This window comes from Salmo salar, chromosome 18 (assembly GCF_965601325.2).
Source record: "Salmo salar chromosome 18, fSalSal1, whole genome shotgun sequence".
Taxonomy (NCBI): Eukaryota; Metazoa; Chordata; class Actinopteri; order Salmoniformes; family Salmonidae; genus Salmo; species Salmo salar.
The window spans coordinates 39061086-39087329 of record NC_138308.1 but is presented as its reverse complement, the minus strand read 5'-3'; the positions used below and the strand labels follow the sequence as shown (position 1 = coordinate 39087329).

General features: G+C 43.7%; 1 protein-coding gene across 1 annotated transcript; it reads right to left on the bottom strand.

Annotated features, from left to right (window-relative positions):
• Positions 1-2977: 2977 nt before the first annotated feature.
• LOC145861748 (kelch domain-containing protein 1-like) lies at positions 2978-11749 on the bottom strand. Its single transcript, XM_082964962.1, has 14 exons — positions 11665-11749; positions 11158-11281; positions 10904-10974; positions 9524-9641; positions 9237-9349; positions 8397-8481; positions 8226-8309; positions 6960-7040; positions 6704-6762; positions 6468-6577; positions 6264-6336; positions 5911-6010; positions 5762-5814; positions 2978-5309 (listed from the first exon to the last, which is right to left on the bottom strand). The coding sequence occupies exons 2-14, from the start codon at positions 11263-11265 to the stop codon at positions 5189-5191; spliced, it is 1176 nt and encodes a 391-aa protein (XP_082821088.1). The 5' UTR covers positions 11266-11281; positions 11665-11749; the 3' UTR covers positions 2978-5188.
• Positions 11750-26244: the final 14495 nt, after the last annotated feature.

Below are 26244 nucleotides of genomic sequence, written 5' to 3'. Positions count from 1 at the left end.
GCATTGCCAGATTTCAAAATAACTTTACTGGGAAATCACACTTTGCAATAAACGAGGTGCTATGCTAAGAAAAATAGGCTAGGCGATACATGTTAGCGCCATCTTGGAACCATCTAAAATCAAATATACTATTGTAAATATTCACTTACCTTTGATTATCTTCATCAAAACACACTTCCAGGAATCCCAGGTCCACAACAAATGTAGTTTTGTTCGAAAAAGTTAATAATTTATGTCCCAATAGCTCCTTCTTGTTAGCGCGTTCTGTAGGCTACTCAAAATGTACCGAAGCCCGCGGGACTTTTCGCCACGAAAGAGCAATTTTTGTTTTATTTACGTTCGTTCAAACATGTCAAACGTTGTATAGCATAAGTCTTTAGGGCCTTTTTCAATCAGAACTTCAATAATATTCAAGGCGGACGATTGCATTGTCTTATAAAACGTTTCGGAAAGAAAGGGTCCCCACACGCATGCGCGTCATAGTAGACATGGCCATCCGCCTATGACCAACTTTCCAGGCCTCTCGTTCGGTCAGTTTTTACAGGAGAACACTCAAACCACTTTGTAAAGACTGTTGACATCTAGTGGAAGCCTTAGGAAATGCTAAATGAATCCTAACTCACGGTGTGTTTCATAGGCAAAGTGTTGAAGGTGATTCCACAAATCAGATTTCCACTTCCTGCATGGAATCTTCTCAGGTTTTGGCCTGCCATATGAGTTCTGTTATACTCACAGACACCATTCAAACAGTTTTAGAAACTTTAGAGTGTTTTCTATCCAAATCTACTAATTATATGCATATTCTAGTTACTGGGCAGGAGTAGTAACCAGATTAAATTGGGTACGTTTTTTATCCATCCGTGTAAATACTGCCCCCTATCCCCAACAGGTTTAACCTCTTCGGACTAGGGGGCAGTATTTTCACATCCGGATGTAAAGCGTGCCCAAAGTAAACTGCCTGCTACTCAGGCCCAGAAGCTAGGATATGCATATAATTGGTAGATTTAGATCGAAAACTCTCTAACACTCTTTCTAAAACTGTTAAAATAATGTCTGTGAGTATAACAGAACTGATATGGCAGGCGAAAACCTAAGAACAATCATAGAAGAAAAAGGAAGAAAGAAAATTGAGGTAACTGTGTTTTCAATGGGGTTTCTATGGGAACCTAGCTTTCTGTGGCACTTGGTTGCAGTTCCTATTGCTTCCACTAGATGTCAACAGTCTTTAGAAATTGGTTGATGTTTTCTTTAGAGAAATGAAGAAGTACGGCTATTCAGAACGAGGGTCCAGCCTACTGTTCTCTTTTGTTTGGGGCACGTGATCTGAAGCTCACTCCACTTTCATTTTAGCCGCAATTGAACAAAGTTTATTCCGTCTTAAATTTGATCGATTATTTACATTTTAAAATACCTAAAGTTGGATTAGGAAAGTTGTTTGAAATGTTTTGAACAAGTTTACGGGTAACTTATTAGATATTTTGTAGTCGTGTTGGGCGAGTTGGAACCGGTGTTTTTCTGAATCAAACGCGCCAAATAAATGGACATTTTGGGAATATAACGTATGAATTTATCGAACAAAAGGACCATTTTTGATGTTTATGGGACATTTTGGAGTACTAACAGAAGATCTTCAAAGGTAAGGCATGAATTATATCGTTATTTCTGAGATTTGTGTCGCGCCCGGCGGGTTGAAATAGGATTGTCATGTGTTTGTATGATGGGGTGCTGTCCTCAGATAATCGCATGGTTTGCTTTCGACATAAAGCCTTTTGAAATCTGACACGTTAGCTGGATAAACAACAAGTGTAGCTTTAATTTGATGTATTGCATGTGTGATTTCATGAAAGTTTAATATTTATAGTAATTTAATTTGCATTTGGCGCTCTGCCATTTCACCGGATGTTGTCGAGGGGTTCCGCTAGCGGAACGTCTAGCCGTAATTAACTTTCCCAGAAGTCACAATGTCTTTCGTGGTTTTAGGTGGTTAGAATGGATACTTCAGAGTACCATTCGGAAATGTTCTCATAGAATAGATGCTTCGGCAATGGTCGGTATTCTCATCCCAGACTTACGTAATTTTTAGCTGAAGACTAGTAATTATACATCTAAGATTTGCTCTTATTCCGTAATGATCGATAGTCTCAGAGTTTAGCCATTTCCAGCCGTGTAGCCAAAACTACAGCTGTATGGTCTAATGGTCTATAGAATTATAACCATTCCAACATGGGGAATCTGTCCTGCCGTTCTCCGACTTAATGTATATTTTGTAGGAAGTGGGTTATATACTCTGTGGAAAAAGGGGCGGTTCTATGACATCTGATGTAATGTCTGGGCTCACCGGGGTGTGGCCACTGACTAGTTAAAACTTTATAACTAAACAAGTATCACGTTTAGAAGGCCAACACGACATTACATCTTCTCACAAATAGTTTTATATTCAATCATATATTTTACACAACATTCAGGTAGAAAACGAATAACTGAGAAATGTACACTTCCAAAGCTACCGTTATTTTGTGCTACCGTCCATCCTGATGTCACAAAATAAAACCACTTCGACAGGATTGTTCTTTAAATACCCACGGACCATTCCCACATTCTCAAAAATAGAAATATTGTTTAATCCTCCAATTTTGGGGAATAGGAGTTGAACAAAGAGAAGCTCTTTGCTCCATAGGTTTATTTCCCCTCTCTTTCTGCATGACCAGGGGGAGAGAGTCTCTGCCAGGAATTTATGACCTGTCGTAAAGTCATATAACTTGTGGTGGGAGAGACAGTGAGAGAGGGGGGAGCCACGATATACACCCCAAAGGGCCACTTTGTGACAATACTCACTGTTCTCTCAAGTCCAGCAGTAACAGTACTCACTGTTCTCTCAGGTCTTTTTAGCTGACGTCAGCTCAGATTCTGTCCAACTCTTTCAGAGAGGCCAAAGTGACATCAACATGTCTTTTTTTCTTGACAACAGTAGTGTGAATGGTCTGTGTATATCTTTATTCCACCTGAGCTACTTCAGGACACATTCATGCATAGCATATACAATAATCTGTAAAACATTGAAATATGTACAGATAAATCAAGTCAACAAAATGGAGGTAGATCTCTGTGCACAGATATTCAATGTGCTGGCACTGACAGGAAAGCAGCATGGGAACCAAACACATATTTGCCTAACCCTAGCCCTAGGCTTAGAAAACAACAAACTTGAAGAGACATTGACTGATCTTGCTGAAATACTTACAAAAAATGTTTTTCATTGTGCAAGATTAAAATAAGTATTTAATCAAGGTTGGTCATTGACTCTTGAAGTGTGGGGTTTTATACACGGTATAATATGTGAATAAATGTTTTGCAGGACAGAATGTCCCCACATAACCTGTAAATGTCGACATACTCTGCATTATCTCTTTACTGCAGCCTCTACTGTTCTGCATTATCGCTTTACTGCAGCCTCTACTCGTCTGCATTATCGCTTTACTGCAGCCTCTACAGTTCTGCATCTTCTCTTTACTGCAGCCTCTACTGTTCTGCATTATCGCTTTACTGCAGCCTCTACAGTTCTGCATCTTCTCTTTACTGCAGCCTCTACTGTTCTGCATTATCGATTTACTGCAGACTCTACTGTTCTGCATTATCACTTTACTGCAGCCTCTACTGTTCTGCATTATTGATTTACTGCAGCCTCTACTGTCCTGCATTATCGCTTTACTGCCTTCTCTACTGTTCTGCATTATCGATTTACTGCAGCCTCTACTGTTCTGCATCATCTCTTTACTGCAGCCTCTACTGTTCTGCATGATCTCTTTCCTGCATTCTCTACTCTTCTGCATTATCACTTTACTGCAGCCTCTACTGTTCTGCATTATCTCTTTACTGCAGCCTCTACTGTTCTGCATTATCTCTTTACTGCAGCCTCTACTGTTGAATACCATCTCTCTGAAATCATCTTTATTAGATTTTACTATACAGTGCCTTCGGAAAGCATTTTGTTACGTTACAGCCTTATTCTAAAATTCATTAAAAAAAATAATAAACACAATACCCCATAATGACGAAGCAAAAACATTTTTTTTGCAAATATATTACAAATAAAAAACAGAAATACCTTATTGACATAAGTATTCAGACCCTTTGCTATGATCCTCAAAATTAAGCTCAGGTGCATCCTGTTTCCATTGATCATCCTTGAGATGTTTCTACAACTTGATTGGAGTCCACCTGTAGTAAATTCAATCGATTGGACATGATTTGGAAAGGCCCACACCTGTCTATATAAGGTCCCACAGTTGACAGTGCATGTCAGAGCAAAAACCAAGCCATGAGTTCGAAGAAATTGTCTGTAGAACTCAGAGAAAGGATTGTGTCGAGGCACAGATCTGGTGAACAGTACCAAAACATTTCTGCAACATTGAAGGTTCCCAAGGCAAATATGAACGGTGCAAAGTACAAAGAGATCCCGAGAGTAGCAATCTGTTATTCTGTCCCTGAGTAAGGCAGTTAACCCACTGTTTCCAGGGCGCCAATGACGTGGATGTCGATTAAGGCAGCCCCCCACACCTCTCTGATTCAGAGGGGTTGGGTTAAATACGGAAGACACATTTAATTTGAATGCATTCAGTTGTACAACTGACTAGGTATCCCCCTTTCCCTTTCCTTGATGAGCACTCATGATCTCAGACTGGGGTGAATATTCACCTTCCAACAGGACAATGACCCTAAGCTTACAGCCAAGACAACGCAGGAGTGGCTTCAGAACAAGTCTCTGAATGTCCTTGAGTGGCCCAGCCAGAGCACGGACTTGAACCCGATCGAACATCTATGGAGAGACCTGAAAATAGCTGTGCAGCGGCGTTCCCCATCCAACCTGACAGAGCTTGAGAGGATCTGCAGAGAGGAATGGGAGAAGTTCCTCAAATACATGTGTGCCAAGTTTGTAGCGTCATACCCAATAAGACTCGAGGCTGTAATCGCTGCCAAAAGTACTTTAACATAGTACTGAGCAAAGGGTCTGAATACTTACGTAAACATGATATTTCAATTTTTTTTTTAAATCGTTGTCATTATGGGTTATTGTGTGTAGATTGATGAGGGGAAAAAACAATTTAATCCATTTTAGAATAAGGCTGTAACGTAACAAAATCGGGGAAAAGTCAAGGTGTCTGAATACTTTCTGAATGCACTATATGTATTATATATTTCTGGACGTTCTCCTCTGTACAGCTTCCAGTAGTTTCCGGGGCAGAGATGGAAGCTGGTTTTGAAGAATCTTGCAGTTATTCACATTCTTTGCTATGCAGTCGACACATATCCTGTAAGACAAAACAACATGTTTAAAGTGGAAATCAGCAGTTGCCACATCCATTTTTGGACATATAAATGAATGATATCTACCCATTGCTTCTTGAAGACTATAACTTATCAACGCCTCATGAGCTTAGTTCAACTGTCGTACCCTATCAGAACCCGGAATATAATCTTGTTTTACTCCAATGTTTGTAAACAAAGTGAATTTAAACAAACACCATATAGCCTCAGACCATGGATAAAACTATAATTTTGATATCATGGATGGTCAGTCCTTCCATCCGTAGCTCTGTCTATATATTTGAGTGGTTTCTCCCTCTCCAGCCCCATACCAAAACAGGGGCAGGGGAAAACACTTTGTTATTGTTTCGACTGCTGATTTCTGCTTTAAGGGATGATGAAAATGGACATTACATGTGACTTAAATAAAACCTGTGATTATTATGAGAAAGTTTACCGAAAGAGGGGATAAGGCTGGGTCTGGAAAACAAGTGCATCATTGCTGTGGCCCTGAAAACATGTGAAAACAAACAGTTAGTTGTAGTGTCAATGATTCTACATAAACCAGGGCTACTGTGATGATTTGGCTGAAGGCTATCGTCATACCGTCAAATTCTCATACGTTCCTACTAGGAGGACGTAGTCACAACTACCCCCAAACACAATGACGTCAGAGTCCTTTGCTTGGCTTGCTGTGTGCCACAACCTGCAGGGATGAAAGTCAATGAAATGGGGGATTTCATCAAAGTACAGAGAATGTGCACTCAGTTTAATTATTGTACATTTTAGGCTAATTTCTCTTCACTCCTTGATCTGCACTTACAGACTTCAGATGAGATGGTAATGGAATGCGTTCTGATTGAACCTTTATTTTATCAGGGAGTCATACCAGTCATACCAGTTGAATCAGATTAGGAACTAGATTTAACATGATGCTAAACTGTCAGCTACTGTACTACCTTGGTTTGTTGTTGTTTGGATGGTCAAACTCCCTCCATGTCTTTGTGTCAACATCTAAAACCCATCTATCACCTACAGAAGCATAATAGATACAAGAAAGAAATAACTCCATGGAACAGAAGGTTTTCTAGGAGGGTCAAATTGTTGAGTAACAGCTGAGGAAGGATTTTGTCCAACTGGGACTAAATGGGTAAATGACTTACTCATTGGTTTGCAGTCCACATTCAGTCCACCAAATAGAAACAAAGTGTTATCAGATACTGCAGTGAGGCTGTGCCATGACCTTCCCCCTGGCACAGTGGATGTTGGCACTCTGGAGAAGACATTTGGAGGGAACAGTTAAGTCTTTAAAAAAAAAAACACACCAAAGCTGTTATTATGATAAACATTAGACCGTTTTAAAGATGAGCATTTGAAAGAGTGAAATATAAATACCTACATTTCAGACCATGTCCATGATTCTAGATCTAGACAATGAATGTCACTTGGTGTGGTTTCCTAAAGGGAAGGGTAGAAGGAAGGGCTAACCACTGAACATTCCAAAACAGGTCAACACACTTGAGTCAAGTATTAAACTTGACTGTACTGTAAGCACTGTGATTCCATTAATAATAGCAATGTTTTAGCAGTTTCTGTGTCTCTGCATCAATGCAATAAAATACGTGAGGAGGAGTTCAACTCAACAGAGTACTCACCAGTACTCTGCCCCCATAGACATACCCTTTATGACCAAGTGTTGCACCTGCATGGGCAGCTCTGGGGGCAGGAGCATGACCCTGTAGTCAGAAAGAGCTACTTACAGTACAGGTACAAAATGACAAACTGTTATTTGGCTGCAAATAACTAATTACTGCATGTATAACCAGCACCATTGTGCCAGCTTAGCATATAGCGCTGCCTCACTGAACTTGTCTCTGACCAGGCTTGAATCAGGGTCCTCTACCTCTCCTCTGACTGGGCTTGAATCAGGGTCCTCTACCTCTCCTCTGACTGGACTTGAATCAGGGTCCTCTACCTCTCCTCTGACTGGACTTGAATCATGGTCCTCTACCTCTCCTCTGACTGGACTTGAATCATGGTCCTCTACCTCTCCTCTGACTGGACTTGAATCAGGGTCCTCTACCTCTCCTCTGACTGGACTTGAATCAGGGTCCTCTACCTCTCCTCTGACTGGACTTGAACCATAGTCCTCTACCTCTCCTCTGACTGGGCTTGAATCATGGTCCTCTACCTCTCCTCTGACTGGGCTTGAATCAGGGTCCTCTACCTCTCCTCTGACTGGACTTGAACCAGGTTCCTCTACCTCTCCTCTGACTGGGCTTGAATCAGGGTCCTCTACCTCTCCTCTGACTGGGCTTGAATCAGGGTCCTCTACCTCTCCTCTGACTGGACTTGAACCAGGTTCCTCTACCTCTCCTCTGACTGGACTTGAACCAGAGTCCTCTACCTCTCCTCTGACTGGACTTGAATCAGGGTCCTCTACCTCTCCTCTGACTGGACTTGAATCAGGGTCCTCTACCTCTCCTCTGACTGGACTTGAACCAGGTTCCTTTATCTCTCCTCTGACTGGGCTTGAACCAGGTTCCTCTACCTCTCCTCTGATTGGGCTTGAACCAGGTTCCTTTATCTCTCCTCTGACTGGGCTTGAACCAGGTTCCTTTATCTCTCCTCTGACTGGGCTTGAACCAGGTTCCTTTATCTCTCCTCTGACTGGGCTTGAACCAGGTTCCTTTATCTCTCCTCTGACTGGGCTTGAACCAGAGTCCTCTATGTCACCAACACATGTGACCACCAGCTTGACAATGTAGAAACGGATTGAGCTATACAACAGGTACCGATTGGATAGCTCCATCAGCAACATTTCAAGCTAACTGTGGAGTAAGGTTATGGTACGTTCTTAACTCTGTTACACATGGTGAAGTTATGTTGTGATGTAAACATATAGTGTATGTCTGTCTTACAGAGCTCTGTGGTTCCATCCAGCTGGCTAGTGTTGTATCAAAAACGTGGACTTCATTGTTCCATCCCCAACCAACGTTCTGCTCCTACAGAACACACAATACAACACATTGAAAATAGTGGTTGTAATTCATACGTTTGGACACAATCATAAACAAAAAGCAAAAATGTACCAATGATGCCGTGTCCACGATGAAGCTTTTGTCATCCATGATGTCATCAAGTGTCTTGTGACCATATCCACCAAAGTAGGTGACCCTACAGAATGGAAGATTCTCAAAGTAGGTGACCTTATGGAATGGAACATTCTCAAAGTAGGTGACCTTATGGAATGGAACATTCTCAAAGTAGGTGACCCTACAGAATGGAAGATTCTCAAAGTAGGTGACCTTATGGAATGGAACATTCTCAAAGTAGGTGACCTTATGGAATGGAAGATTCTCAAAGTAGGTGGCCCTACAGAATGGAAGATTCTCAAAGTAGGTGACCTTCTGGAATGGAAGATTCTCAAAGTAGGTGACCCTAGAGAATGGAACATTCTCAAAGTAGGTGACCTTATGGAATGGAAGATTCTCAAAGTAGGTGACCTTATGGAATGGAACATTCTCAAAGTAGGTGACCTTATGGAATGGAACATTCTTAATTGGGAACAATTAAAAGATTCTCCCAAAGACAAAACAATAAACATGGGAAACCGCCCACACTTGTGTTTAAGATTTAGTTGGTCCAGGCAACTATTTGTACAACACCCCCAATAGTAGCCTTTAAAGGGATACTGCGAGATTCTGTCAATCAAGCTGTTTTATATATTATTATTATATATTTTTTTGTAGTCTGGTGCTACTGTACCTGTAGACTTCCAGTCATTGAACTAAGGCTAGCTAGCATTGGCTAATTGCTAATTGCCAGAATCTCACAGTATCCCCTTAGATGTGTCATTTGAACCCTGACTATCTTCCTGTTTGTAGCAATACTGCAATGGATGTTGCATTGTAATATTATATGTTACTGACCTGTTGTTGAAAACCCAGCAGCACAGCTTATCTCTGGGTGAAGGAGGAGAGCCACTCTCAGCTTTCACTTTCTTCCAACTGTAGTCCCCATCCAGGAGGTTGACCCGGTAAAGCTGCAAGCACACATCTTTTCAGAATGTAATACATGTGTCTCTGAAGCTAGAGTTTGAACCCATCTGAACTGTCTCATAACAAAGGAAGCTTTATTATGATTAATAAGCTTTTGGTGATTTTCAGAAAAATATTTGCACATCAGGGGCATTACAGTTTCTGCTGAGCTAGCTCACCTGATTGGTCTGTCCCATGTCATCATATCCCCCGAATATGTACATGTGGCCATTTAGAAAGCAGCTGCAGGTGCCTGACATGGGGGGTGGGATCTCTCCTGACATTTGACACATTTCCCTTCAGAAGATAAAATGAATAAACCAACTATAAATACACACAGCATACACATTTAAGTTACAGGCAACATAGCTAAGTCTTAATGCAAATTTGGCTTGTGGGTAGACTTCACATTCTGGGTTCAAACTGAATATAAGACCAGTGCAGCACTATATACTACTGTAGACCAGCGCAATGAACCAGTCTTGAACTAAAGACCACTATAAACCCATATAGACCAGTCTTATAGACCACTATAAACCAGTCTGACACTATAGACCACTATAAACCAGTCTAATACTATAGACCACTATAAACCAGTCTAATACTATAGACCATTATAAACCAGTCTAATACTATAGACCACTATAAACCAGTCTAATACTATAGACCACTATAGACCAGTCTAATACTTTAGACCAGTCTAATACTATAAACCAGTCTGACACTATAGACCAGTCTAATACTATAGACCACTATAGACCAGTCTAATACTATAGACGAGTCTGACACTAAAGACCAGTCTGACACTATAGACCAATCTGACACTATAAACCAGTCTAATACTATAGACCAGTCTAATACTATAGACCAGTCTGACACTATAAACCAGTCTAATACTATAGACCAGTCTAATACTATAGACTAGTCTAACACTATAGACCAGTCTAATACTATAGACTAGTCTAATACTATAGACCAGTCTAACACTATAGACCACTATAGACCAGTCTAATACTATAGACCAGTCTAACACTATAGACCACTATAGACCAGTCTAATACTATAGACCAGTCTAATACTATAGACCACTATAGACCAGTCTAATACTATAGACCAGTCTAATACTATAGACCACTATAGACCAGTCTAATACTATAGACTAGTCTAATACTATAGACTAGTCTAATACTATAGATCAGTCTAATACTATAGACCACTATAGACCAGTCTAATACTATAGACTAGTCTAATACTATAGATCAGTCTAATACTATAGACCACTATAGACCAGTCTAATTCTATAGACCACTGTAGACCAGTCTAATACTATAGACCAGTCTAATATTATAGACCAGTTGAGACCAGTCTAGCACAATTGACCACTATAAACCAGTCTAGGGTTCGTAGATAGTTAGTTGAAATGTGTGTAGAGCATCTACAGATGGAATATCCAGATACAGTGTTAAACCCAAACTACTTCTCCATTCATATTCTTTACAATGTGTTATATACAGCCCATATGCACAAACACTATGTTAGAATTCCATTGATATTCTTACCATACACCTCTTTCTAAGTCATACAACCAGATTTCATCACTGGGTAGGAAAACTTCACTGCCAGCGGTTGACTGCAGAACAAAAAAAAAGGTTCCTCCATTACTAGTGAAAAAACATTCATATAGTCTATCAGCAGCATGTATGTTATATAGTATATGTGAATGCTAAACATCAATTCTAAACAACACCATCAATTAGGAATGCTTTCAAGATAGTTCCAGGAAGGGAATTTACAAATCATGTTTGAGGCTTACCATGTAGCCTCCCCAGACATGCAGAGTATTTCCCTCTACTACAGCTGTGTGACCACTTCGCTCGAGGGCAATAAGTTCCACACAGTGTTTCTCAACTGCAGAATCCATAGTTTCCAGAAAAGTTCTTAGAAAGTGAAAACACAATGAAAATGAGAGAAAGAAATGTACAAAGATCTCCATGCCAGGACTTTTATCTTCTCTGCCAGGACTTTTATTTTCTCTGCCAGGACTTTTATTTTCTCTGACCCAAATCTGTTTAAAACCTTTTATTTTTCATAGGACCAAGCTGCTCATTTTGACTACAGACTTTGGCAGCGAATAGAATGTGCAGGGGCTGGCTGTTTTTAAGTATCTGTTTCTGAGACGTTCCAACCTCTAGGAAAAAACAAGTTGTTCTTGCCCTGACAGCGTTTGTTGTAGCGGAGGGTCAAAGGGCATGTCATCTTGTCACCAGACCATTACTCCCTCTGGCTACGCCCCCTTACCTGAAAATGCCACAACACTCACCGAATACCTCTCCTCTGCCTGTTCCACTCTCCTTATACCACTCCCTATGAGCAGTTTGTTTTTCCTGTGGTTAGCGGTGTGTGCTTGTTTATGCAATGGGCAGCTCGTCCCTTCACTTCACTCATATGGAATTCTGAGGGCAGAAACATATCATGTGTCATGTTTGAAATAGCCTGCTGGGACCAGCGTGGTCGTGCGATAGTTCACATTCTGTTACACTTCGCGTATCAAGTGATGTGAATCGAAACGTGAGCCAGCAGTCTGTATTATGATTGGAACCAAGTCTTTGATTGGATAGAAACAACCATCCATCCTCACAGAATCCATACATTGATTGATTGACATCTCTAAGGCTTGAGCCCTGTTAAATTTGACTTATTTTGTTCACCAAGTTTACTCAGTCTTTTAAGGTAGTTCTGTTGGGCTGACGTGTCTTAGCCCATGCACAGTGGTGGATCCAGTGAGCTATATTGATCACTTACAACTATTGTTGTAAGTGTTGGGGAGAAAACGACTAAAGGTAAAATAGCATGAAACAGTGTAAAAGTATTCTACAGGGTTACTATAAATCAAGAGTATTATTACACTGTAAAACTTTTCCCTGTAAATGTGCAGGATTATACGGGCACCAGAGCTGTAATTTTGCTTTACAGTAGAGATGCTGTAATATATTTTACATCTCTGCTGTAAAGTAAAATTAACAGGATGAAGCTGGCAGCTTTAGTGCTGGTATAATGCTGCAAATTTACAGGGAAATTCTTCCTGAAATCTAAATGCAATAAAAACAATACATTTGTACATAAAATACATTTGTTGGTACCACAATTAACAACAAAATTATCAACAGAAATTTGATCGGATTTGATTTGACAATAGAAGTAAAAACAATTAACACATATGTAACCAAATAAGAGCATCATTACAACACTAATGTAAAAACTATATTGTGTGTGTGGGGTTTGTGGGTGAGAGAGGGAGATGGAGTTCAAATTGGGATTGGGTACAATCCTAAAGCTATGACCAGGGGCAACTCTATTCAGAATAAGGTGGTTCAGAGGCAGTGAAACACACAATGGGACAGGAGAGCATCCAGGAGGAAGAATTCAGCGCACCATCAGGTGTTCTTCACTCAGTGAGCTCTTTGAAGAATAAGGCAATGTAGAGGTTGAGAACAGCTGGCTTCCTCTGGGCCACCTTGTCATGCACTTTGTCTGGTCTTCAGGGTCATCATCTTGGGTTGATTTCAACCAGGAATCTGTACAGCCATTTATCCAATATAGTTGATGAAATGTGAAATCTATTGTAAAAAAAAATGTTAAAAAAAAATGTAAGTGACCCCACAGTTTTGAATGGTAGTATATATATATAATTTTTTCTTTACCCCTTTTTCTCCCCAATTTCGTGATATGCAATTGGTAGTTACAGTCTTGTCCGGTCGCTGCAACTCCCGTACGAAGGTCGAGAGCCATGCATCCCCCGAAACATAACCCCGCCAAGCCGCACTGCTTCTTGACACACTGCTTGCTTAACCCGAAAGCCAGCCGCACCAATGTGTCGGAGGAAACACTGTACAACTGGCGACCGTGTCACACAGGAGTCGCTAGAGTGTGAAGGGACAAGGACATCCCGAACGGCCAAACCCTCCCCTAACCCGGAAGACGCTGGGCCAATTGTACATTGCCTTATGGCTCACCCGGTCATGGCCGGCTGCATCACAGCCCGGGATCGAACCCGTGTCTGTAGTGACGCCTCAAGCACTGCAGTGCCTTAGACCGCTGCTCCATTTGGAGGCCGAAAGATGACACTTGAGATTTTTGTTGTCAAATGTCAGTTTCGTGAGAATGACACAGCTACATACATCTACTTTAAACCCTAGCTAACTATTAAAAACATTGCTACAATCTAAACACAATACCACAGATTATTTTACCAGACTCACAACATTTTGTTTTCTCTCATGGCCACCAAATGTTTGCATACTACTGGTACAGTGAACAGGTTTAGCCAATACTGTAACATTATGGAACAATGGTGTAAACAATGGTGAGCAGGGAAAAGCTATATGGACACTTCTGGCATGAAAAACAATGACATATGTTGCACAGCTGAGAGCAGAGTAAACCGAATCACAGAGGGTTGTGACAGCTAAGGACACTATGTCCTGCTGTTGTTGTCGTTCATGCTCTTCCCGTTGAGTAGACTGTACCACGGTGACATCTAGATGTCTACTAATAAGTTATTTATTGTGTAGGTTGCTATCCTACTTGAAATTTAAAATGCTTCCTGTCAATACGATTTTTTTTTCTCACCGGTAATATAGGCCATATCTTTTGAACTAAACAAGCCATGTTCTCTGTAGTTATGGTGAAAACATAACAGTCACAAATCTGAGCTCAATTATTATCTCAGTGATTTTTCTTCTAGGTCACACAGCATGATATTTATGAACAATTTAGAGCAGACTGAAATGGCTTGTGTCAACTTGAGCTAGCTAACTTGCTAGCTAGCAAATGTTAGCCAGCTAGCTAGCTAGCTAGGGTAGCTAAGAAAACATGCACCAATTCAATGTTGGCTAGCAATAAAGATACTTAAAAAAAGTAAAGGTACAGGTGCTGAAAATATTCTTCCACTTCGCTGTCACATCAAGAAGATATTTACTAAAATAGTCTGAGCTTCGTGTGTCTCACCCTACAGCATGAGGTTTGCGCCTGAAACAAAAATTGTAATCTACAGTAGGCAAAAGCTATTATTGCAAAGAAATTCAGTATGTTAGAGTAATATGACAGGACAATTCCAATTACAGTTAATAACAGTATTTTCTTTTTAGCATTTTACCTATAATGCAGTACATTCTACAGCATTATTGTTGTAAACATATTTATGGTATTTTGCTGTGCATTCTACAGTGTTTTACGGTTGTAATTACAGAAAAATCTTAGCGTACAGCTAGAGAGCATTCAGCAATACAACAACAACTATTTATATCAGCTATACAGTTCAAGAAGTAAACAAATGTGGATCCTTTTTCTTTATGCAACATTGAGATCCACCTAAAATAGGAAATAGAAATATTAATCACTGGAGGTTGGTGGCACCTTAATTGGGGAGGACGGGCTCATGGTAATGGCTGGTGCAGAATTAGTGGAATGGTATCAATGTGTTTGATGCCAGTCCATGTATTCCGTTCCAGACATTATTATGAGCCGTCCTCCCCTCAGCAGCCTCCACTGATATGAATGGTTGGTGTGATGACAACATCATTATCAACTTCCTCAGCAAGACCACTCTTGATATTCAACAACTACTACTACTATAAGGTTAACTACTGTGCTACTACTACTACTACTAAACACTACTAATACCACTACTACTACTACTACTTTTACAATCACTACTTGATTTGAAAACCTTCAGAACTGTTTCTGAAGCAGTTACTAAGTTGCTTTATGAGCCCTGTTGTTGATAGATGCTTTCACAGAGAATGGAATGCAAGTTCATTCAGGGGATATGAGAAAAGAACATTAAGAAAGTGACCTTTAATCCCTGATTGACTGATTGAATTAGTAGTGTTTAGTAGTAGTAGTAGTAGTAGTAGTAGTAGTAGTAGTAGTAGTAGTAGTAATAGTAGCAGTAGTACAGCAGTTAACCTTATAGTAGTAGTAGTAGTAGTTGAATATCAAGAGTGGTCTTGCTGAGGAAGTTGATTGATTAATCAAATGAGTGAGTGACCTATCCCGCCCTGTCCTCTCCCCAGGTGCGCAAGCAAGCTATTAGCCATGTGATGCACGACGTCTACCGTTACTGTCCCACTAAAGGCTACTGTCCCACTAAAAGCTACTGTCCCAGTACTATTTACAATACGATACAGTCAAAATGGCGGTAGAAATTAGCAAACCCCAGGAAACATTGCAGCTGCAATCTGGATGTGGTTTGGGCGGAGAGTTTTGTCAATTTTCTCCACAAAGAAGAACCCTGCACCGGGGGGGGGGGGGGGGGGGGGGGGGGGGGGAGCAGATGGACAAATACTCCCTGCAGAACGGGAGTCCTCAATGTACCCTTCCATCATATTGGTCTCCGGACCCAATAGGGAATAAAGCAGCCCTCGAGGCGGTGCTGTACCCGGGAGAAGATCGATAGCGCTGTCGTAGGGTTGATGTGGAGGAAGAGATGTGGTGCAGGCCTTGTTGAAAACCTCCTGGACGGTAGAGAGATCAGGCTGCGCTATTGGGGCAGGCTGCGCCGACTTCAGATATTGCTCATAGCAGAGTGGGCTCCAACCCATGATAGAACCAGTAGCCCAGTTGATCAGGGGATTGTACCTCTGGAGCCATGAAAGCCCTAACACCACGGGCACATGAGGAGATTCGATGAGCAGGAACTGCATAGACTCACTGTGATTACCTGACACTCGCAGGTTGATAGGAACCATATTGTGGGTGACTCTGCCAACAGAGCGCCCATCCAGCGCTCTGATGTCCATGGGAATGAAGAGGGGTTGTGTGGAGATTTCCAGCTCCAATACCAGGGTAGCGTCCATTAAGGTCTCGTCGGTCCCAGAGTCAATAAGCACCCGGAGGGATTTGGACCAGTCACCCCACAGCAGGATGGCATGGAGAGGGGTGCGAGTAATGGGAGATTAGAAACTCCCCGTACGGCTCACTAGCGTACTTGTACCTACTGATGAGCATGGTCTTTTAATGGACATGTAGATATGTAATGTCCTGTTGTTCCACAATACAGACAGCTCTTGGTGCTCAGTCTGCGTAAGCATTCAGCAGGAGACAATCTAGCCATGGCCGGAGGAGGCGGGTCGATAGCCCTCAGTGATTCCAGAGGGAACTTGGGTGACATCAGATTCTCCCTGTAATGTAGACACCAGGGACTTCCGGGATTCCTCGGGAGGCGAGGTGGGAACCGTGGACGAGCGAGTGTGACCGGGAACAGACCTCCTCTCCCTCCTACATTCCCATAGACGCCCAGCGATCCGTATGGTCAAGGCTATGAGAGAGTCAAGGTCCATGGGAAGCTCCCGGACTGCGAGCTCATCTTTAACCACCTCCGATAATCCATGAAGGAACGTATCTAACAGGGATTCCGAGTTCCAGGCACTCTCGGCGGCCAAAGTGTGAAAATCTATCGTGTAGTCTGCTACACTACGGGAGTCTTGACGCAGTTGAAATAGCTTCCGAGCATCCTCTCTCCAGGACAACGGAGAATCAAACACCTTTCTAACCTCCGCCACAAACTCCTCCAGACTGAGGCAAACGGTGGATTGTTGCTCTGACACCGCCGTAGCTCAGGCGAGAGCCCTCCCGGACATCAGCATTATCAGGTACGCTATCAGCGTTATCAGGTATGCTATAAGGGAGCACTGGGAGAGAATCACCCGGCAGGTTCCTGGATCTCCAGCATAGGGCTCCGGAGGAGATAAGCGGGGTTCTCGGGAAGCCGGGGTAGGCTGGGGGGAAGTGTTACTGGTAGCGGGATTACTGAGATTCTGACAGGTTACTGCTGTGGTTTTCTGCCTAGTAGATCATCTGCAGAATTGCTCCAGCAATGCAGTGAAGCATTGCTTCCGTGGCGTTCCACCCAGGTCTGGAGTCCTTCCATAAAGTTTTGAATTAGCTCCTTGTGACTTCCTATGGCGGCTCCATGGAAGGAGACAGCGTTGCGGAGCTGGTCCGAGTCTGCTGTGCAGTCATGGCCAGTTCTTTCTATCACGACTCAGGATAAGACCCAGATGCAGACACAGGAGGCGGAGAGTTCAAAGCTTAGATATTTGTTTTAACACAAGGGGTCGGCAAAGGGCAAGTCGTGGGCAGAGAGAGGTTTGAAATCCAGGTTAGAGACAGGCAGGTACAGGAAGGCAGGCAGGCTCAGGGTCAGGACAAGCAGAAAGGTTTGAACCGGGAAGACTAGAAACAAAAACCTGAGAACAGGATAATGGGAAATGGGCTGGTACGACCTGACAAGACAAGACGAACTGGCAACAGACAAACGGAAAATGCAGGTATAACTAAACAGGAGATAATGGAGAATGGTAGAGACCTGGTGGGGGGGTGGAGACAAGCACAAGACAGGTGAAACAGATCAGGGAGTGACAACTACTACTACGACACTAACCTCAAATTTTCAACACTAGCTTCTAAAAATGTAAACTTCTAAACTTCTTCCACTACCATAAAAATACTTTTGGTCAACCTGCATGTTTTAAAGTAGTTTTGTTTTTACGGGTTTAGCACTACAGATGTCAGCAGAAGGCAAAGGTTAATAAAAAAATATGTCAGATTTGAGTAGTTGTTCTTTCAGCAAGCACACCAAATAAAGAAGATATAAATGAAAGATTGAGAGTGTGACTGCTAAATCAAGTCACAGTAATAAATAAATAAGTCATAGACCAGAATGTGACTGCTGAAGCAGGTCACACTAATGAACTGATGTTGTTGTAGTAAAGTAATCAACCATATGTTATGTTTCATGCCTTCATGTATGTGTGCGTGTTCATGTGTGTGTCTGTGCGTATGTACATATGTGTGTGTGTCTGTGTGTGTGTGTGTGTGTGTGTGTGTCTGTGCCATGCGTATGTGTGTGTGTTTATGTGTGTGTCTGTGCGTGTGTGTGTGTGTGTGTGTGTGTGTGTGTGTGTGTGTGTGTGTGTGTGTGTGTGTGTGTGTGTGTGTGTGTGTGTGTGTGTGTGTGTGTGTGTGTGTGTCATATCCCTCTCCCACACAGAAAGGAGCCCGTAGGTACCGTCTAGAGCCCTGTCTAAAAGTCACAGTAACACCCTGTCACACCAAATGTTAGCATTTCACAGAACTGATAGTTAGACGACGGCGTAAAGACCACAGATATGTCACTTTCAATTTGAATATGAGATGTCAAACAACCCACTCTCTCACCGCCCGCCATGCAGTGACTGCCTTCCCCTCCTCCTACTCCTCCTCCTCCTTCTCCACTTCGTCTCCCTCCTCTTCCTCCCCCTCCTCCCCATGCTCTTGCCACTCCCGCTCCTCCTCCTCCCCCTTCTCCACTTCGTCCTCTTCCTCCTCCCCTCCTCCTCCTCACCCCCCCCTCCTCCTTCTTTTCTCGTTCTCCTCTTCCGATCGGCAGACTGCCAAAGGCAGCATAGGAGGAGAGAGAAGAGAGAACACACTGCCTTCCTCAGATCCCTCCATTGCCTGCCCCAGATCCCCCCACTGCCTTCCCCAGATCCCCCCACTGCCTGCCACAGACCCCCCACTGCCTGCCCCATATCCCCCCCACTGCCTGCCCCAGATCCCACCACTGCCTGCCCCAGATCCCCCCACTGCCTGCCCCAGATCCCCTCACTGCCTGCCCCAGATCCCCCCACTGCCTGCCCAGATCCCTCCATTGCCTGCCCCAGATCCCTTCACTGCCTTCCCCAGATCCCCCCACTGCCTGTCACAGACCCCCCACTGCCTGCCCCAGATCCCTTCACTGCCAGCCCCAGATCCCCCCACTGCCTTCCCCAGATCCCTTCACTGCCTTCCCCAGATCCCCCCACTGCCTGTCACAGACCCCCCACTGCCTGCCCCAGATCCCTTCACTGCCTGCCCCAGATCCCCCCACTGCCTTCCCCAGATCCCTTCACTGCCTTCCCCAGATCCCTTCACTGCCTTCCCCAGATCCCCCCACTGCCTTCCCCAGATCCCCCCACTGCCTGTCACAGACCCCCCACTGCCTGCCCCAGATCCCTTCACTGCCTTCCCCAGATCCCCCCACTGCCTGTCACAGACCCCCCACTGCCTGCCCCAGATCCCTTCACTGCCTTCCCCAGATCCCCCCACTGCCTGCCCCAGATCCCCTCACTGCCTGCCCCAGATCACCCCACTGCCTTCCCCAGATCCCCCCACTGCCTTCCCCAGATCCCCCCACTGCCTGCCACAGACCCCCCACTGCCTGCCCCAGACCCCCCCACTGCCTGCCCCAGATCCCCTCACTGCCTGCCCCAGATCCCCCCACTGCCTGAACCAGATCCCCCCACTGCATGCCCCAGATCCCCCCACTGCCTGCCCCATATCCCCCCACTGCCTGCCCCAGATCCCCCACTACCTGCCCCAGATCCCCCCACTACCTGCCCCATTGCAGCACCGATGCACCGCGCTACCGTACCCTCTCTCTGACACACATTCCCGCCCGCACTCGGGCGCACACACACTGCCTCCTTTATTTATTTGTTCCTCCTTGGTTGTTTAGACCCCATTAGGGAGCTAATTGTGATGAGGCTGAGGACGGGGGTATTGTAGTAAAGTACAGTTAGTTCATGGCTAATTGCCCCAACAGCTGCTGGTGGTTATGAAAACGAGCAAGAAAAAAGGGATGGGAGGAGATCCAGGAGGCACAGAGGAGAGGAGAGAAGGGGTCTCTTCTCCAGCGCTGGTCCCAGCTCTGGTGCACTCTAGGCTGGGCGCCACATGAGCCGATAGTGGGGCACCACTAGGGTCCCTCTGGAGCTCGACGCAGAACAGAACAGAACAGGCATCAGGATAAATCACCATACTCTCTGAGGAGCCTGCTGTTTTATATTTTCTGTGTGTGTGTGCATGCATTTATGTGTGTGTGCATGTGTGTGTGACAGTATCTCTCCATGTTTTTATATCTGGCAACCTCCCCACCCCACCCCTCCATATTCCCATATGAGCCAACAGACCCCCCTTTGGGCTAGCAGTGCTTCATGTGTGACAGTTAGCATGTGGAGGAACCCTCTGATGTGGAAGGAAGTGAAAGGTGGGTTTCGTGCCAGCTCCACCACAGAGCAGAGCAGAGGAGGGATTTCACAGAGGCTGCTGCCAATAGCCTGGTGCTCTGGATGAAAGCCTTGGCGATAAGTCCTGATCCTGTAACCATGCAGGTGAAGGGTGGAGGTATGTGGATAGGGTCCAATGTGTTTCAGCCTATAAGATTGTCCCTTTAGCAACTCTGCAGGGTCCAGAGTCTCTACTCTCCTCCTGTTCTCTCTGTTCCACTTCCCTATTAGCTTTAGGCACTTTATCAATTTGTAACTAGCTAGGTAGAACAACCACATATCACAGGCATAGTCAGTACACTTCTCCTCAGTAAAGTAGTTATCAGCGAGGAGGGATGCTTTGTGGTTATTTAAGAGAGTCTTCAAAGAAAGTAGTGTTTCAGATGTTTTCTGAAGATGGGCAGGGACTCTGCTGTCCTATCTTCAGGGGTTAGCTTGTTCCACCGTTGGGGTGCCAGAACTATCACACCTCAGGATAAGACCAAGATGCAAACACAGGAGGCGGATAGTTCGAATCTCAGATATTTATTATAACACAGGGGGCAGGCAAATGGCAGGTCAAGAGCAGGCAGAGGTTCGTAATCCAGATCAGAGTTAGGCAGGTACCGGACGGCTGGCAGGCTCAGGGTCAGGACAGGCAGAAAGGTTTGAACCGGGAAGAGTCGAAACAAAAACTTGAGAACAGAAAACTGGGTAACACGTTGGTACGACCTGACAAGACAAGACGAACTGGACACAGACAAACAGAAAACGCATGTATAAATACACAGGAGATAATGGGGGAAAAATGGGCGACACCTGGTGGGGGGTGGAGACAAGCACAAGACAGGTGAACTGGGCTGAGTGGGATCTGACATCCCGTTAGGGGTAGGAGTGCCAAGAGTCCAGAGGTGGCAGGACTTGGGTTGGGTGTAGGGTTTGAGCATACCCTGAAGGTAGGGAGGGGCAGTTCCTCTTGCTGCTCCGTAGGTAAGCACCAGGTTCTTGTAGTGGATGTGAGGTTCGACTGGAAGCCAGTGGAGTGTGAGGAGGAGCAGGGTGACATGGGAGAACATGGGAAGGTTGAACACCAGATGGGCTGCAGCGTTTTTGGATAAGTTGCAGAGGTTTGATGTCACGAGCGGGGAGCCCAGCCAACAGCGAGTTGCAGTAGTCCAGACAGAAGATGACAAGTGCCTGGATTAGGACCTGTGCTGCTTCCTGTGTGTGGTAGGGTCGTACTATGCAGATGTTGTAGAGCATGAACCTGCAGGAGCATGGTAGTAGGTACACCATAGTTATAGCTCTAGCTTAACATGGTAGCAGCTATATCAAAGCTCTAGCCTAGCATGGTAGTAGCTACACAATAGCTCTAGCCTAGCATGGTAGTAGCTACACCATAGCTCTAGCCTAGCATGGTAGTAGCTACACTATAGTTATATTCTAGCATGGTAGTAGCTACACCATAGCTCTAGCCTAGCATGGTAGTAGCTACACCATAGCTCTAGCCTGGCATGGTAGTAGCTACACCATAGTTATATTCTAGCATGGTAGTAGCTACACCATAGCTCTAGCCTAGCATGGTAGTAGCTACACCATAGCTCTAGCCTAGCATGGTAGTAGCTACACCATAGTTCTAGCCTAGCATGGTAGTAGCTACACCATAGCTCTAGCCTAGCATGGTAGTAGCTACACCATAGCTCTAGCCTAGTATGGTAGTAGCTACACCATAGCTCTAGCCTAGCATGGTAGTAGCTACACCATAGTTCTAGCCTACGTCCGCCTGACTTGACTGCTCATTTATTCTGTTCATACTAGCCACGCTGATGATGAATGTCCCATAGACTGCACATCTGTTAAAATATTAATCAATCGGGGCGTGCCAATTTAGGAAGGAGGAAAACCAATAAAATGTTCTGTGGCAACGGTCATGGTATATTTATATGAATATTTAGGCCGTGGGTGGCACATTGAGATTAATCTGTGCCTTAGTCACTTTTTAACCAATTGCATTTGTTATTTTTTCTTAATATTGAGCAGGGAGAAGGAGAGTAGAGGGGAAGGAGAGAATGAAGGGGGAGAGAGGCGGAGGAAAGTGTGAGACAATATGGGAAGGTCTTTGATGTGGTCGGCTGTGGAAATGGACTCAGGATTTCTCTAATGGTGTTTTAGTATTCAAAAAAGTTATGTCGGTCGGGCTGCAAGAAAACCGTAATTTCATATGTATAATACTTGTTGATTACCAGAAAGCTGCAGAACTGTCTGGATTTGTAATTTTATGTTGTTGTTCATTAACTACTTAATGCTACTAAAATGCGGCTATTTCCTTTGTGCTTTTGCAAAATTCTAACTTTCAGTATCATGAAATCAGACCTAATTTTTCCGTGTCTCGAACACAGATGGTTACCAGAAGCACTTGATTAATCAATGTTCCTTACAGTTCATAACAGTGCATTTCTGTACTGACAGTATTTTCTCTCTTCTCTCTCCATCTCTCTCTCTCTCTCTCCCTTCCCCCATCTCAATCTCTCTCCCTCTCTCAATATCCATTCATTTCAATTTAAAGGGCTTCGTTGGCATAGGGAACATATGTTTATATTGCCAAAGCAAGTGAAATAGACAATAAACAAAAGGGAAATAAACAATTGTAAATGAACAGTAAACATTACACTCACAAACGTTTTAAAATAATATAAACAAATGGTATATTATTGGCTATGTACAGTGTGTAACAATGTGCAAATAGTTGAAGTATGAAAGGAAAAATAAATAAACAGAAAAATATAGGTTATATTTACAATGGTGTTTTTCTGTCTGTCTCTCTCTTCTCTTTGTAGCTCTATTCCATTCAAGTGGGCTGTGGGGGGGGGGGGGGGGATAGGGTGGTGGCGGTGGCTGGGGGGTAGGGCTCGTCCCAGTTGCTGTTTACCCAGCAGAGTCACCCTCTCCTGGGGCAGGCATGACAGGAAGTGGGCCAGATGGCACGGCCAGGTCTGGAGCATGTGACCTACTCTCTGGAGAATGTGAAGAAACTAAAGGTTAGGGAAGATGGGAAAAGGAGTCAGGGTGAAGAAAAAGAGAAGATTAATGCAGAAAGTAGAGAAAGAAGAGGGAGAGGTGAGGATGGGATGGGAGGCGGGAAGGGCATAGGGGGCGAATAGAGGTGCCTTTAATATTTCTTCTTCTCTTAGGTCCTGTTTGAATACTTTAATGTCTCAACAAAGGGAGGAAGGAAGGTTGCATTTAAAAGGTATTTCAACAGGGCCCTGGTTTTGCACGATTTCTGTTTTGAAAGAATGAGTATTATAGAGCTCAACACTTTCCTCTTGTATGATCCGTCTCTAACTCTGTAACCCTTCTTATGTAGTTCTGTCCACAGCCATGAACCAAATCCCATTTAATAAAGTCAGAGAGACAGAAAAACCCTGTGGCTGCTATACCTCAGACACCGAGGAAACCAGGCAGTCTCAGGTGGCTTAGAAAACACACATCCCTGTTTTACCAAGCAGGAAGCTAGTTAGTTACAGTATTTGTAGTGTTCTCTTTTAGACGCCAGAGATCTAGTAACTGTGGTAATGTTGAATGGATGTTTGTCATCATTAGAGGATTTTCTCTCGATCATAACATCTCTCTAGTCACTCATCGTATTGTAGAACTACAACTTCCTTTTGTATTTCATACATAACTCCCCTTCCCTCTCTCTTTCGCTTCCATCCTGCCTCTTGCTCCCTGCTCCAATTGGCTTTGATCTAAAATTGGCCTGGGTAAGAAGTCTGTCTTTTACAGTCACATTTTCATATGGGGGGCTTTGAACATATTGGAAGGGGGTTCATTTTACACTTTGACTTCCCTGGGACACCGGGAGGGTTGAGCATATGGCAAACACCCTCGTCACTCCCCGCAGCAGCACCCGCCACACCGCCCGCCGGAGTCTCCAGCGACAACAGGAGGGACCATATTCCAATTTCTGCTTCCTGTCAGTGGAGAATCCCAGGGCGCTACCCTCTCTCTCCGATCCTCCTCCCTGATCAGTCTCCCCCATCCCTGCTCCTCCAAAATCTCTCTCTACACACACACACACACACACACACACACACACACACACACACACACACACACACACACACACACACACACACACACACACACACACACACACACACACACACACACACACACACACACACACACACACCAGGAGCAAAGAAGCTTCTCTGTATCATTGTTTGTTATTGTAGAAGTAAGAGTCAAATAACTATGTGTTTCCCTCACACTTTACTGTATAAATGATGGTAGATTTGACAGTCAGAAAGTCAGTGTTTGCAGGGTAACAGTCATTCAGTGAAATGTAGAGGCTGATTCATTAAGCCAGTCTTGGTAAGACACGTCTGATTTATTAAGCCAGTCTTAGTAAGACAAGTCTGATTCATTAAGCCAGTCTTAGTAAGACAAGTCTGATTCATTAAGCCAGTCTTAGTAAGACAAGTCTGATTCATTAAGCCAGTCTTAGTAAGACAAGTCTGATTCATTAAGCATTTCTTAGTAAGACAAGTCTGAGTCATTAAGCCAGTCTTAGTAAGACAAGTCTGAGTCATTAAGCCAGTCTTAGTAAGACAAGTCTGATTCATTAAGCCAGTCTTAGTAAGACAAGTCTGATTCATTAAGCTAGTCTTAGTAAGACAAGTCTGATTCATTAAGCCAGTCTTAGTAAGACAAGTCTGAGTCATTAAGCCAGTCTTAGTTAGACCATATAAGATATAGAATTTATTGTATCCTAATTGTACAGAATATTAATTTTACATAAATGTTTTGGTGTGGTTTAGAATGTAAATTCATTTTGATTAGGCAACGTTCCTAAAGCCCATATCCAATCAAAACTCAGATAAGTACACAATATAATTTACATTAGCAGTAGAGTGTGATTTAATTTACAGTGCAGATATTTTGCCGACACTATAAACATTGCTTTGTTCTGTACAGTAATCTCTGCATGCAGTATAGATGGTGTCTGCGTGTGTGAACATTGAACTATTCTTGAGGGGACCAGAAGTCCCCAGAAGAATTGTAAACAAACAAACATTTGACCAACGGGGGAAATGTTGTTACTCCCCATGAGGTCATATGCTATTTCTAGGGAGTTTAGGGTTAAGGTTAGAATTAGTGTTAAGGTTAGAATTACGTTAAGGGTTAGGGTTAGGAGCTAGGGTTAGGAGCTAGGGTTAGTTTTAGGGTTAGGGTTAGGAGCTAGGGTTAGGAGCTAGGGTTAGTTTAGGGTTAGGGTTAGGAGCTAGAGTTAGTTTTTATTGTTAGGGTTAGGAGCTAGGGTTAGTTTAAGGTTAGGAGCTAGGGTTAGTTTAGGGTTAGGGTTAGGAGCTAGGGTTAATTTTAGGGTTAGGATTAGGAGCTAGTAGCTAGGGTTAGTTTAAGGGTTAGGACCTAGGGTTATGGTTAAGGTTAGGTTTTTGGGTTAATTAAGGTTAGTGTTAAGGTTAGGGTTAGCGTAAGAATAAGAGTAAGGGTTAGGGGTAGGGGTTAGGGAAAATATAATTTGAAATAGACTGAATTGTGTGTCCCCACAAGGTTAGCAGTACAAGACTGTGTGTGTGTGTGTGTGTGTGTGTGTGTGTGTGTGTGTGTGTGTGTGTGTGTGTGTGTGTGTGTGTGTGTGTGTGTGTGTGTGTGTGTGTGTGTGTGTGTGGGAGTGAGTATGTGGGGATCCATGTTTTACATGTTTACATGGATGGTCTCCTGTGATGCATTACATTACCACCACCGTACTGACATGCGCTACATTACCACCATCGTACTGACATGCGCTACATTACCACCATCGT